Genomic DNA, 14,187 nt, shown 5'->3' with positions numbered 1-14,187 from the left:
CTATTAAACATGGAGAAAATTAAGTAGAATTTGACAGGGGTCATCTGGAAAGGTTGATGCCCTATTATTAATGATATAATTAAAGTAAAGACACCACAGGACCACTGAAGAATTCCTTTTCGATGCATGCTTTGTCAATATATTTCCAATCATGAACAGTGCTGTTTTGCATGTTCTTCTGTTTGATGACAGACTCAGCCACTATGGTAAGAAGGAAGGGCTGAGTATGAGTTTTTTTATTGTACTTGCAGGAATGTTGTGTTGGACCGGGGGACAAAAATGTAAAAGATTAGTCCTTTAATATCCATTGTATTTCTTTGTACCCGCAAAATGGAAAAAGAAAAACTAGACTGAGAAAAAGATATTTTGAATCTATTGTCCAAAATATATGCATAAAAAATGATGGTCTGAAATTCCTGACCTGTTGCTATAATAATAATACAATAATGTCCCATTTCATAATATTATGTCATTCATATAATGTTACAGGGGATATTTTACAGCTTTAACTTCTGGTACTCTTTTTCCTGTAGGAAAGGTTGAGTAAAGTACTTCTGCTTCTGGTTTTGATCATTTTTGGAATATGCTGTTCAAGAAACTCTTATCCCTTTATTGATACATCCACATTTGTGATAGCGGGGCTTGGCAGTTTTTTTTACATTTACATCATTCTAGTGAGTAGTATCAGCGCACGTTTCCACCCTTTTTGTCATTTAAATATTGAAATTGAAATACTAATGGCCCATGTAAACACACTCAAGTGTGTTCCTACGGCAGCTATAAAGCATTCTGGTTCTTTGAAACATCAGCGGTAAATGTCAGGTTTTTGTGTCAGCTGCTCACAGTGAAAGAACAGAGAGGCCTCTTCCCACAGCTGCCATCCTGCAGACATTTAACATACTTTCACACCCACAGGTGCAGAAAATAGAGCGAAATGCAGTGAGGGAAAACACTAAATTAAGCAGAAGACGGCAAGGCTGTTCAAACGAAAGTAAAAAAGAAAAGGAAAAATGGGCAACTTGTGTTTGCATCTTAGAATTGCTAAAAAGTAGAAGGCTGAAGATCTGTATAAATATGTTATTGGAGTTGTGAGTCAAGTGAGATAAAGCAACAGTGAGACATCTAGAGATAATTGACAGGTTTATTGATACGTGGTTCATGGTATATATGGTTTGTAATACCTTCTGTGACAGAGAAAGCATGCTGGAATATATTAAAACCTAACTCATTCTGAAGGGCTGCTTTTACTTTGACTAGACAGGTGGCTTTGTTGGCGGTTTGTGGTGGCAGTTCAGACAGTTCATAACTGAAAAATGAAAGCTAAAAGTGGTTATGTTTGTTGAATCCAACACTGCATGAAAAATGAGAAGAACTACCCTGGTCCAGCATGTGTAAGGTCTGACCCACACAGCACTCAGGCCTGAGTCTGTTCCTGTTCCAGTGCTTTTACTGGGCTCTCTTCACTGACACTCTCCTGCTTTATGTCCACTACATTTGTTTCTTTCTCCTCCTCCTCCGTGGTCAGTGCTAACCAGGACTCTTTATGTAACCTCTCGCTCCTCTCCACCTCCTGAACACTGGGGGGTGATGTCCCCTGCATGTGTGCTGGCAAGTGCTTGAACTCTTCCTCGTTCACATCATAGTCCTTCATCTTGGAGTCCAGGATCCACCAGTGGCCGACGAAGCCCACGTCTAGAATCCGCTGAGGGAGCTCCCTCCAGGGCACTGACAGATTGGAGCACTGGGCCTCGTACAGCGTGGTGTCCGGGTCGTAGTCTGCGCGGTAAACCAGAGAGAGAAAGCCCAGGCTTACGTGGTGGAGCCGGCCCTCGTTGCGAAGCTTCACTAGACTCTGCACGTGACCGTCGGAGGTCGCGTTGCGGATCCACGGCGACAGCAGACCCAGCTGGCTCGAGCGGTCCAGCAGGGCGGCTTCAAAGGACGACTCGTCAGGTCTTGTGTAGAAACAGGCCCAGACCCCGCCCAGCAGACTCATGTATACAGAGGCTTTGACCGGTCGCTCCCACGCACCAACAAATATCTCCCGACATGCCTCTTTGTAGTCAGAGACCAGGCTGCGACACCACGCACCTACAGACAGAGGGAGGGACGCTTAGAGCCAGACACGCACGCACGCAAGCGCAAGCGCACACGCACGGGGGCGGGCGCACACACACACACACACACACACACACACACACACACACACACACACACACACACACACACACACACACACAGGGGCTGCCATCGTAGGCTGCCTGTGGATTGGTTCTTGAGATGTAACAGAGGTTGCATACTCCAAATGGTGGAAGCAGCTAATGTGATAACCTCGGGATATGACTGCTGTTTATGAGCCAGGGCATATTCGTTATGTGCTTTTATAGCAGTTTGCATTTAATGCATTTAGGTAAAACTATTGATATTGTATTGAACTATTGTATTATTGGTATTGATAAAGTGTCTATTGCATATTGCTACTGTTTTGTTGCCACAGTTCCCTTGTAAATGGAGTTAATAATTTCTTTATATGCATACAGGAAAAATGTGGTTCGGCGTTCTTGTGTAGTTTAGAAAGAAGTGGAAAATATCTGCTCTGCTAATCTAATGAACACTATTCTACACTATATTTTTAGGTATATTGTAAGAATATATTTTTTATAAAATATAAAAAAGTATGGTATCGCAATATTTAGTTTTGAGATACTATTACAAAAATGTATATACGTTATACTATTCATTCCTAAGAACACTGTATCAATTTTTATATTTAAAGCCCAGACCTAAAAAGTGTTGTAAGCATAAACTGAGGGCTGTGATGTTGGATGTCACAGGGACTGATATTATGCACATAATAATAATAATAATAATAATAATAATATTTATTATTGATGATTATTTATTGATTTATACTCACAGTATCCCAATATATTGAATCATATTGTAACACCAATACACAGCCCTAGTATATTGTGTCAACATACATTTTAAAGTGAGTGGTGACAGAGTCCAGCCTTGTTTCTTTGTTTTATTTAATGCTTTGCAATTCAGACAGCTGTGTGTAGATTTTCCTGGAGAACTTCTCCGGACTAACATGGAACCCGAACACCCTCAGGTTTTCACTCACACTGGGCACTACAGTGTCTCTCTGATGGAGCTGGCAAGACAGAAAAAGGACTGGGCACTGAGGGGGTTTAAGATATTGGTTTCTATAACGCTAGCTGATGCAAGATTGACTCTCAAGTACCAGTTCCTGTAAGTCAGTATCAGCTGTGGTTATTAAAGCTGCAGTAGCAACAGACAAAAATTATTACTTTTTGTCATATTTGCTGAAATTGCACATATGTAATGGTAAATGGTAAATGGACCTGTCACTTGTATAGCGCCTTTCCTTCCGACCAGTAGGCTTTTAACATTTTTGACACAGATTCAATCAGTGATGGCAAAGTCCATGGAACAGAAACTTCCTTCTGGCCCGTTCTACGTGCACGCTGAGAATGGGGTTCAGTATCTTGCTCAAGGATACTTCGACATGTGGCACCAGGAGCCTTCGATTGAGGAACACCTCTCTGCCTCTAACCACAGCCACAGTAGACCATGAGACAGATAATTTGAAAATTGGCCTCTGTCGGGTTGGTGGTTTACGAAACAACCAACCAGAGCCAAGACAGATATAAAGACGCTTCGGGTTGGTGGTTTGAAGATAGTTGAGTCTCATTTCCAGCATCAGTATCTGACAACCTGGGAATGAGACTCAACGATCAACTGTCTTTCTCTGCTCTGATTGGTTGTTTTCGTTCAGGCCCGGTGGATTCTCGTAAATGCCATTAGGAGCCCCAGGAGGAGCCGGAGGAACCTGATTTTTTCACAGATTATATGTCTCATGTACTACTGTCAGGATATAGTGAAAGTTATATATATATATATGACAAAAAAATATATAAGTTTATAAAAGTCACCTACTGCAGCTTTAAGTGGTATGAAAGTAGCCATGACATTGGTAACAACTCCACATTTTGACAAGCTACGAATGTGCACTTATAACAAACAGTATATGAGTTCATATATTTAAGTTAGCATGGGAAAGAACCATTAACATCTAATGTTAGCCAATATTTGCAGATTACAATGATACAGTAGGTTCCTCCGTAATGAAAATAAGGCAGAACATCTCCGTTATGTTTGCCTTCTACAAATATTATATAACCAGTGTTCAGGGCAGCAGGAGAAACAAATATTGAATGTTTCTGTATGTGAAAAGCTAGTTAGTGGTGTCCCTGTAACCTCAACTGTCACATTAACGAGCTGTCGTGAAGGAGTCGTGCTCAGTTTCTCACCCGCTTTACTAGTTTTCAGTCTTTCCCATCTTCCGCCGGCGGCCGGAGCTGCTGCTGCTTCTGCCGCCGCACAGAACATCCTCCTCACTACACGCAACGAAGCCATTTGAACAGATTTTATTCTCCAGTACGGTCACCTTCACGCAGAACAAACATACTGCTTGTGGCAGAAGACAGCTCACATGGAGCCAAAATGGCGCCCGGAAGGTGAATCGGTTTTAATCTTCCGACAGAAAGCTCCACCTCGCAAACGTTCCGTTAGCTGTCACATAAACAGATTATGTGTTAGAAACAAACGTAAAGTTAAAAGTATTCAAGTTTTGCCGTAATTGTAACGTAAATTGGACTGTGCGTTACAAAGTACGTCACATTTTATCGACAAACCCCCTTTTAGAGAGAAGACGGTTCACGTGCCATCTTTGTTTACGTGGTGACGTGTACCGGAAGACATGCCAACTACACGGTCTGACTGACAGCAGTTACGCTAGCTGTGAAAGACGAGCGTCAGCAGTGTATTAGTATTAGTTATAGTAAGTTTATTAAACCTACATGGACTGTGTTGTCCTATATTCACGTTAGCTATCTTCACACTCAAACAAATGAGAAACAAGGGCGCTAGTGTGTATTTAGCCTAGCTTGTCTTAGCTGTCACAGCTTTCTCACGCCATCACCATCAGGGACATCTTGCTGCGGACAGGTTGGGTTGTAATCTGTGCTTTATCCAGTCGTAACTGGATCAGTATGTGTAACTGTATACTTTAAAGAGCGTCTTTATGGGTTCGCTTGCTGCTTGCTAAATGAACAGCCTGCAGGGAGCTTCAGTGTGCGGACACATCTCACCTCACTGTTGTTCTTCTCCTAGCTCCTGCATGAGGTTGCTGTCTGTTCACTGAAGACATGGCCAGTCCAGATGATCTACAATTCCAAGGTAGGACCATAATTCAAATGTATGTGTCTGCTCCAGAGTCTGTTGGTTTTCTCTCCCCCCCTTCTGTTTTACTCCTCCACCTGCCTGGCTTTGCTCCTTTCATTCCCTCCTCATTTCTAATGTCTCTGTCTGTCTGTCGTTCCTAAACTGATGGATACATGGCGAAGCTGCACCAGGCAAGGCTTTTCAAAGATTTTTCAGTGTCACATGTGACTGAGTGGAAATGATGTGGATAGATAATTAGAATGTGTTTCTTGTTGAATAACAACAGACTGTCCTGCTCTTTCAGCGTGTAATGTTATCCATAAGAAGGGTTGAAAGGGGAAATAACAGATCATGAAAAGACAAATCCTTCTGATGAATGATGAGAGTTATTTTTGAGATAACACAGATCCACTATTTTAACCTGAAGTTGAATAGAAAACAAATGAAACCTAAATATTGGGAGTGATATGACGCCTGAGTTGTATTTGTCCTGGTATAAAACTGCTGCGTTGTGATGATGCAGTCTCAGAATAGCCCAATAATATGTCCTATCACTAACAGATGAATATTAAAGGTAAACTGCTTTTCTCATAAAGGACTTCAGTAAAGGATGGCCTTGCTCCTCTAAACAGTAAGGGCCGAACTGAGACATCCTTCATGGCGACCAATTTCCAGGCCAAGGAGCAAGGATACATGAAATAAGCCAGATGAGAAGCACCTCCGATACAGCGACCTCTAGTGGCACTTGGCTGACCATGTGACGTTCAAAAACTGTGCTCCCTAATGTTTATTGGATGGGTTGGCCTCTGTAGAGCAACCTTTTGAATTCATGAAATGTCCAAATTTACACTACCTGCTTTCAAACTTGCTCATTGCTTGTATTTTAGATCACATTTTCTCACAATAGCTCGTCATTACAGTACCTTTGTTTAGTAGCTGACTCAAAAAGTGTTGAAGACAGTCCAACTTTACGACTGCATCACCACACAAAGATCATGTGTCAGTCGTCGTGTGTGTGTTAATTTTTCTTCCTGATCAGCCAGTAGAAAATCTGTGGAAAACCTTATCAGGGGTCTGTACGACAAAGTGAGAGTAGTAGTTATTGAGCTCTCTTTGGGTTCATCTAAGGATTTCTGGTATTGTGAAGTGGGCTCACTTGTAAACGAGTTAGATCACCATGGTAACCAACGCTTATTTTCATTATCGATTAATCTGTCGATAATTTCCTCGATTGGTCAATCAGTTTTTTGGTCCATAAAATGTCAGATTGTGTTTCCCAAAGCCCAACGCGACGTCCTTAATGTCTTGTTTAGTTCACAACCCAAAGATACTCAGTTTACTGTCAGAGAGAACTACAGAAACCAGAAAATATTCACATTTGAGAAGCTGAAATCAGAAGAAATTGTTGGTGATTAATTTAATAGATGACCATAAATCAATTAATCAACTAATAATTGCAGCTCTAGTAACCAGACTGCACTTGCTCCAGAGCAGAGGATCAGATCTTAACCTGCCATCAGGTCCAAACACTGACCAATCAGATCACAGGAAATACAGAGTCATGATTCCTACAGCGTCCTGGCAGGGACATAAAGATGGACTTTACAGTAAGGTGACAGGCAATAAAGATACCAGTTATCCAGGATCACCAATGTTCATGTAACCCAGAGAGAGGCAGACTGAGTTGAGCTTCGTGGTACAGGTCCCTGTCCCATTAGAACCCCCGTTGTAGCACTGCTACCGTCACTAACTCTTTGTGTTTCTTGACGTACGTCTGTAGAGTTCGAGGAAGCAGCAGAGCTTCTGTCTGCTGACCCGGGGGCCTCCACACTCAGTATGTCTGCCTCAAACAACACCACTACAGCCACAGCAGCAGCAGCAGCAGCAGGAGGAGGAGGAGGAGGAGGAGGAGAGGATGTGAAACTAGATCTTTCAGAGGACGAGGAGGGCCAGGAGGAGAGCTCGGAGGTGTGTAAAGTATCTGTGCTGACTTATGTCACCACGACACAGGTTGAGAGTCTGGATGTTTTGAGTGGACAGCAGCTGAAAGATGTGTGTGCTTCCAGCTGTTAGGAGGACAGAAAGCAACTGGGGGCTTCTGGACCTTTGAGTACTATCAGTCTTTCTTCAATGTGGACACAATGCAGGTATGAGACACTCCCTCTCTACAAATACGCTCTTTATAATAAACCAGTCTCTTAGAAATACATCTATATTTTATCGTTCTCTTTTGCTTGACTCCCCATGATGTCACACAGGTGCTGGACCGGGTTAAGGGGTCGGTAATGCCATTACCTGGAAGAAACTTTATCAAACACCACCTTAGGAATAACCCAGATCTGTATGGTAAGCCTGTGGAGAATCACTTTTTTATTCTTCCTTTTGTCTGGGTCTAAAGAACCCACATGAAGATGTTTTTATGCGGTGTACACAGTGCAGTCAATGTAGTTGACGTGCATCTCCTCAAAAATGGACCAGCTTGAGAGTGGAGACAAGAAGAACTGTGATTGGTCAGCTTGGGCTGCTCGTGTTTCACCCCCCGATATGTTTCTGATGCCGCTGGAGATCTTTGAGAAGAAAGACAGCATGAAAACAAGTCTAGCAACGACATCACTGCATGAGCCTTTCTCTGTCAGAGTGAATGAAGCAGAGGTAGCGGCAGCCGTGAGGCAAGGTGAAAGGGAGGCTACCTGGATGTAAGTGCAGTTGTAAAAGTGTGGACACTCCTTCGCTCTGTATCACAAAGCAAATGAAAGAATGTAAACACAGAGACTGTGGGGAATATAATACAGTACAATACATCCGTCTACTGTTGTGTTTGTCATCAGGCCTGCCTGTCCTGTTAAGCCACTTGTTGAACTGTCAGCAGTTTTGTTTACACAGATGTTGCACCTTGCCACGTTCTAGAGGGGTAATGGTGTGTATCTCGGTTTCAGAGACACAGTGCGGTACATTTTCTGTACAGCAAGGAAAACATTTTTGTCTTTTATTTTGAAAATGTTAACATTTAACAGTAGCTCATTAGATCTGTTAAATTCTTACTCTAACAGTAACTGCACTCACATACTGGCATACTGTCAGTAAGAAATGAATCACAAATAAATAACACAAATGTCAGTAATGCTCCATCGTAAGACTCTGCCCTGTTGGTAACTGCTGGACTGAAGCTTGCACTCATTTATACAGAGCAGCACAACTGCATTAAAATGCAGACACGAAGGCACATTGTAGTAGAGCACGTGCTGAAATCCTGTAGTTAACAGAGTATGGTCACATATCATATAACACTCTAGAACATTAGTTATTACTTTGCCACGGTCCACATCTGCAGTGAGAGGCTGCTAGTCTGTTTTCTGTTGGTTCTCGTCTTGTCTCGGTGCACAGTTTGGTGCTAATCATTGCTTATTCAGCTTGACTAACCTGGCTAAGCATGCTACAGCTGATAGACAACAACGGGTCCACTGCCAAGGGTAAATGGTAAAATGGTAAGGTAAAATGTGTACAAGTGGCTGAGATATACTGAGATATATAGTTCACGATTAGTGTGGGAATGATTATTTTTTCAATCACAAATTAAATTAAAAAAAATATATATTGTGATGACCAAACAAACATGTTTTCTTACTTCTGGAGAACAACAAGTGTAGGCCAAGGAACCTCTGCAGCACTACAGTACTCCATTACAATGCTGTCACATTTGACCTTTACCAAAAAATGGCAGCTTCTTGTGATCTGGATATTACACCTGGCTTTATTGCGATTTAGATAATATGCAGCCATACCGAACAGAACGTCCTGTACCAAACGGCTCGGGACAAATGCACACACCATTACATTCTAATTCATGGACGTAGTCTCTGGGACATCACCCATGGTTTTTGAAAGTGCCTCTGAGGTCGGCTCTGACCGTTGCCATCTTGGCGGTCTTGACTTCGCCGGCTCCCTGCTGATCTAAAACTGGGCAAAGACTGTCAGTGTAGGTCCGTGGTTCTCAAAGTGTGGGGCGCGCCCCACTGGTGGGGAGTAGAGACGTGACAGGTGGGGCGCGCCAAACGAGAGGAAATTTTCTTTTCTTCAAAACATCTTTTCCAGGGTTTGCAAAGTGGCACTTTTATTTCTTTTCTATTTTTGAACATGATACAAGTTTTGACGCAGCTGCACTTTTATTTTCTTTATTTTTGAACTTGCTGTTATTTGATGTAGATAGTTTGTATTTAGATACAACTTGTTACTATACTGATACTACTTGTTACTTCGATAAATTGGAACATTTTAAGCTTGTTGCATATTTCATTAGCATTGTGTTGGGGCGATGGGGGCAGGTGGGGCTTGAAAATTCTCCCTTGTCCAAAGTGGGGAATGACATTGAATTGGACATTGGAATGATGAAAGTTTGAGAACCACTGGTGTAGGTGAAGCTGTGGTGGGCTGAATGAAGCCAGGTTACTGAAAACATGGAGAACATCTTATGGAGATCTCACTTTCAGTGCCAGCCTCAAGTGGCCGCTGGAGTTTTTGGCACTTTCACATTCACTTTATCTTTCAGCCACAGAGGTAAGAGTAAACTCTCTGATTTAGGCTGGAGTGAGATTAGAAACTGTTTCAGTAGACATTTGGTGCTGAAGGTCAGTTTGGAAGGTAGGTTCAGTAAGTTAGGCAGTCACTGAAACCCTTCATGTCTAATAATATACATTTGTGTGTGTGTGTGTGTGTGTGGTGTGTGTGTGTGTGTGTGTGTGTGTGTGTGTGTGTGTGCGTGCGCAGGTCCATTCTGGATCTGTGTGACGCTGGTTTTCTCAGTAGCGATCAGTGGGAACTTGTCCACCTTCCTCAGTAAGATGGGAGACCCTGCCTACCACTACAGACCACAGTTCCACAGAGGTAAGTCCTCCTCTCAGCCTCTGATGAACCAGATTCAGTCTGACTCAGTTTCACTCAGTCCTCCCTGTTTCTTTGTCCTGCTTTTGACCAACAGTGACGATAGCTGCAGTAGTCATCTTCATGTATGCCTGGCTGGTGCCGATTGGGGTATGGGGTTTCCTGACCTGGCGCCAAGGGAATGAGAGGCAGATTGGAGGCTACTCCTTCCTGGAGACTGTGTGCGTCTACGGCTACTCCCTTTTCATCTATATCCCCACCTCGGTGAGTCCCTCACCCTCTCCTGAGGTTTACTAATGAATGTCAGGGTCACAATGATCCCAGTATAGGGCATCAACTTCAGTGGAAAGATACAGGGGGGTAAAACAGTCTGTCTAGTTTATCCCAACAGACTCCTAGCATGGTAAAAAGTGTGATCAGAACTAAACTTCATCAGCAGATGGAAGACGAAGTATTCGTCCTTTAAGTGCCCAGATAACTGATTTGAACATATACAATCCCATGATAACTGGGATCCCATTGGCTTTTTTTCCAAAGGAACCATGGCGATGCTAACTTCTGAGTTGGTCTACAAAAATATGTCAACCCTGCAGCACTCCTGAAGTTCTGTACCATAGATACCTCCACACTAAATGGAACGGAACCTTAATTAGTATCATTAATAACACCTTTATTTACCCTACTTTTTCATGTCAAAATGGCTGCTGTGAAAAAGGTCTGTTCATGCCAAAATAATATATATTGCAAAATCCTGTGGTTGGCCTGCTTTGCTTTTACACCACAAACGAACCACACCAGAGTCCTCTTGGAAGCGGACTCAGACCCCTCTTCAGGTGGTCTCGGTCTGGTTTAGTCTGCACCAGAGTTTGATTTTTTATTAACCAAACACATTTAGGCTCATCAGTAACCAGCGGGTAACCCGTTCATCTCCAGGTTTTGTGGATCATTCCGTATGAGTGGTTGCGCTGGACACTGATCCTGGTTGCCATGGCGATCTCTGGCTCAGTCCTGGTCCTCACCTTCTGGCCCGTTGTCCGTGACGACACCAAGGTGATGGCCGTGGCTACAGTTGCGACCATCGTGGTTTTGCACATGCTGCTGGCTATCGGCTGTAAGGTTAGTGAGCTCTGTGGATGTGGCGTCAGGTCATCTACACGCCCTGAACCTGGACCCAGTCGTTCATTTGTTTCTCTTTTCTTTCAGCTTTACTTCTTCCAGACGGGGGTCCTCCTACCAACACCAGCAACGGACCCTACGACCCCCCCGATTCACACGACACTGTCCACCCAACGTCACTGACCAACAAGATAAAGGAGGAGTGAAGGACATGAAGGATGTCTCTGTTGTGTTTGGAATCACATACAGACATAAAGCTATGTGTAGACAGGCTGGGTGAGGCAATGATGATTATTGCCATTGTGTAATTTGTTCAGTATGTGGGGATGGGGGGTGGGTGGGTGTGTGTGCTTGTTAGTCTAATTTATCCTGAGGTTGTTGTACTGTGACTGAAGCAGGACTTTCTGCAATAATTGTACATTTCTACCGCGATGTTTCAGGATGTGGTGCATCTAATTACTCTAGAATGGCTTCCTTTACACTGCGATTCACCTCATTTCATCAGCACGAACCAAGAAAGGAGAGAAACAATAAGGCTTCTTAACCAAGTACAATCATAGAACCATGCTGCTACTAGGGCCTCAGTTTATATTCACAACACTGCTATCTAGCAGTTAGCGGTGCAATCACAAAAACCAGTACAGTGTTTTCAAGAACCGATACAATATGTTACGAAATATTTCTAGCTGCTACCACTCATTCCTGCCTACAAGATATCAGAGGGATACGTTCTGATATCACATCAGTATCAGTAACTGATGTTGTTGCTTCAGCAAAAGGTGCTCATCCAAGATAGTGATGACAAAGCAACTTGTTTGCGATATCGTGCTCCCCTCTCTAAATCTGTTGAAACAGGAGTCCAGAGGTAGATCGACCTCTTTTGAGGACAGGTAAAATGTGTGATAATGAAGCATTGTAGTGCTGTGGAGACAACCTAGAGTTACCAGCCTTGTTCTCCATATGTATAAAAAATATGTTTGTTTGGTACAGACCCCAACAAATCATCATCACATGAAAAAATTGCGAGGCAAAATTGATCATTCCTACTAATCGTGAATCCGATCGCAATGTGATGTGATTTTTATTTTTTTACCCCTAGCTGTACTTTTTAAGTTCTAATTAGCAAGTGTTAGCATGCTAAACCAAGATGATGAACATGGTAAACAATATACCTGCTAAACATCAGCATGTTAGTATTTTCATTTTTTATGTTAGCTTTTAACGTTAGCATTAGCTCACTTGTCTTAGTAGAGGCACACAGAGCTGCTAGCGCGGCTGCCGACTCTTGTTGCTTGATAAATGACATGTTAATGAATTATTTGGATGCTGTAAAGCTCTCTCCCAGCAGCTGCAGCTTTCAGCAAATGATGTAAAATTTCAAGAGTTAACAGATGTTCAAAACTAAACACTGGATCTTGTGAATGTATTTCCATGAAGCAGTTAGCTTCAGTCGCAGATGTGGGAAAGGAAGCCATTCCAGATGGTAGTGCAGGGTTATAAATATGTTTCAATGAACCAAGACTGGAAAAGGACTCCTTCTGATGCACCACATCACTCGTCCTAATCGTAAGAAACATGACGAACTCAGCCTCTAACCCTCACTCACTCAAATGACTTCATTTACCTTAATTGCATTTATGATTTATTGTAAATTGAGTGATAAGTTTATGTCTGCAGATTTATTTATTCCCTACTGTGATGCTGTTAAGGGTTCTATTTGTTAATAAACTTAGAGTCTTACTCCTTATTGTTTGTCTGCAATTACAATACAGTATTTCATCAAATATTGAATAACTACAGTCACAGTTGTGGATAACGGTGCATGCCACAGTTCCATGGTATTTCCAGTGTGATGTCTAGCCCTTTAATTAGACTACCCAACTGCAGAGGAATAAATCTGAATGCTCAATCAATAACCATTCAGACGTACCTTAAAGCGTTGCAACTGACTGAAGACTTGTTACTTAGATAGATTGTCTCAACTGACTGAAGACTTGACGTGGACACAGATTTATCAGATTTTAATTGGACTCAGTTCAGTCTTGACTTTGACTTGTCTCAGCAGACTTTAGACCAGGCATTGACTGACTAGAAACTTGACATGGATTTGTCCCGACTCAGTTGAGGGTTCACTTTCACAATTGACCTGAGGCTCGTACACACTGGTCCTTTAAAGCATCGCTCTCCATCAGCAACCAAGATCATTATTTGTGATCATTTTAAAGCAAGATAAACTGTTTTATAGTGAACCTGACTCCCAAATCTAGTCTTGCTCTGTACCATTCTGATACAGTGTGGATGAGACATGTTTGAATACTGGGAATATAGCCTCCAGAAGCAAACTGACATATGAGCCATAACCACTCATGACAGAACAGAAGAATCACCCACACAGCAGCGGTGATGGACACATTCAGCACCGTCATCTCAGGTTATCACTACAGAGCTGGCTGCAGTCTTTGTTCTATGTTACACTCAACTTGACTCAAAAGTCAGGCCTTTTGGAAATGAAGGATAAATTAAGGTTTAAGATGAACTCCCGGCCTGTCTCTCTTTGTCATCCACAACTACACAATAGGGAGGCTTCTGCTGACTCAATCAGCCTCGTGAGCATCATCCTACTACATCTGAGTCAGAGGAGCCTTCCCACTGTAAGAGAAAAAATAACTAACTCGTGATGAGGCAGCCATGACTGAGGGCAATAGCCGTGCTATTGTACTGTAGACTTGAGTCAGACTTAAGTCACACACTTGAGTTTTTTTTTTTTATAATTCAGCTTTTTGTTAGATACTTATAGTCTAATTGCCAGCCAATAGAGCCCCATTGGGAACCCGGAAACGCTGAGTACCCCAAAGTTTTATGTTGTATGTAAAGGTATTGATATAATAATACATACTAATACAAAAAGGCCAGCATGCTCAGTAACCCCCTTAATAACCCCCA

The 14,187-nt window shown here is 42.5% G+C and overlaps 2 protein-coding genes across 3 annotated transcripts; one reads left to right on the top strand and one right to left on the bottom strand.

Moving 5' to 3' along the window:
- Positions 1–1,127: 1,127 nt before the first annotated feature.
- timm29 (translocase of inner mitochondrial membrane 29) lies at positions 1,128–4,710 on the bottom strand. The gene is made up of 2 exons (XM_051389199.1): positions 4,338–4,710; positions 1,128–2,091 (listed from the first exon to the last, which is right to left on the bottom strand). Exons 1-2 carry the CDS (start codon positions 4,441–4,443, stop codon positions 1,415–1,417), a joined length of 783 nt encoding a protein of 260 aa, XP_051245159.1. The 5' UTR covers positions 4,444–4,710; the 3' UTR covers positions 1,128–1,414.
- Positions 4,711–4,759: 49 nt separating this feature from the next.
- On the top strand, positions 4,760–12,991 carry yipf2 (Yip1 domain family, member 2). 2 transcript variants are annotated; one of them, XM_051389185.1, is made up of 9 exons: positions 4,760–5,034; positions 5,200–5,265; positions 7,031–7,218; positions 7,317–7,397; positions 7,509–7,596; positions 10,015–10,131; positions 10,226–10,392; positions 11,062–11,244; positions 11,332–12,991. In XM_051389185.1, exons 2-9 carry the CDS (start codon positions 5,235–5,237, stop codon positions 11,425–11,427), a joined length of 951 nt encoding a protein of 316 aa, XP_051245145.1. In that variant the 5' UTR covers positions 4,760–5,034; positions 5,200–5,234; the 3' UTR covers positions 11,428–12,991. The 2 variants fall into 2 exon arrangements, with proteins under 2 accessions (XP_051245145.1, XP_051245146.1); XM_051389186.1 differs by having other exon boundaries at positions 4,778–4,867.
- Positions 12,992–14,187: the final 1,196 nt, after the last annotated feature.

This window comes from Dicentrarchus labrax, unplaced genomic scaffold (assembly GCF_905237075.1).
Source record: "Dicentrarchus labrax unplaced genomic scaffold, dlabrax2021, whole genome shotgun sequence".
Classification (NCBI taxonomy): Eukaryota; Metazoa; Chordata; class Actinopteri; family Moronidae; genus Dicentrarchus; species Dicentrarchus labrax.
This window is presented reverse-complemented; position numbering and strand designations above follow the sequence as displayed.

Excerpts from the sequence above, each read along its gene's own strand:
- yipf2 (XM_051389185.1), top strand. The coding sequence starts at position 5,235 with ATGGCCAGTCCAGATGATCTACAATTCCAAG. Across the intron at positions 7,219-7,316 it reads GCCAGGAGGAGAGCTCGGAG|CTGTTAGGAGGACAGAAAGC; the intron begins GTGTGTAAAGTA and ends GTGTGCTTCCAG. Across the intron at positions 10,132-10,225 it reads CAGACCACAGTTCCACAGAG|TGACGATAGCTGCAGTAGTC; the intron begins GTAAGTCCTCCT and ends TTTGACCAACAG.
- timm29 (XM_051389199.1), bottom strand. The coding sequence starts at position 4,443 with ATGGCTTCGTTGCGTGTAGTGAGGAGGATGTTCTGTGCGGCGGCAGAA. Across the intron at positions 2,092-4,337 it reads ACTGAAAACTAGTAAAGCGG|GTGCGTGGTGTCGCAGCCTG; the intron begins GTGAGAAACTGA and ends CTCTGTCTGTAG.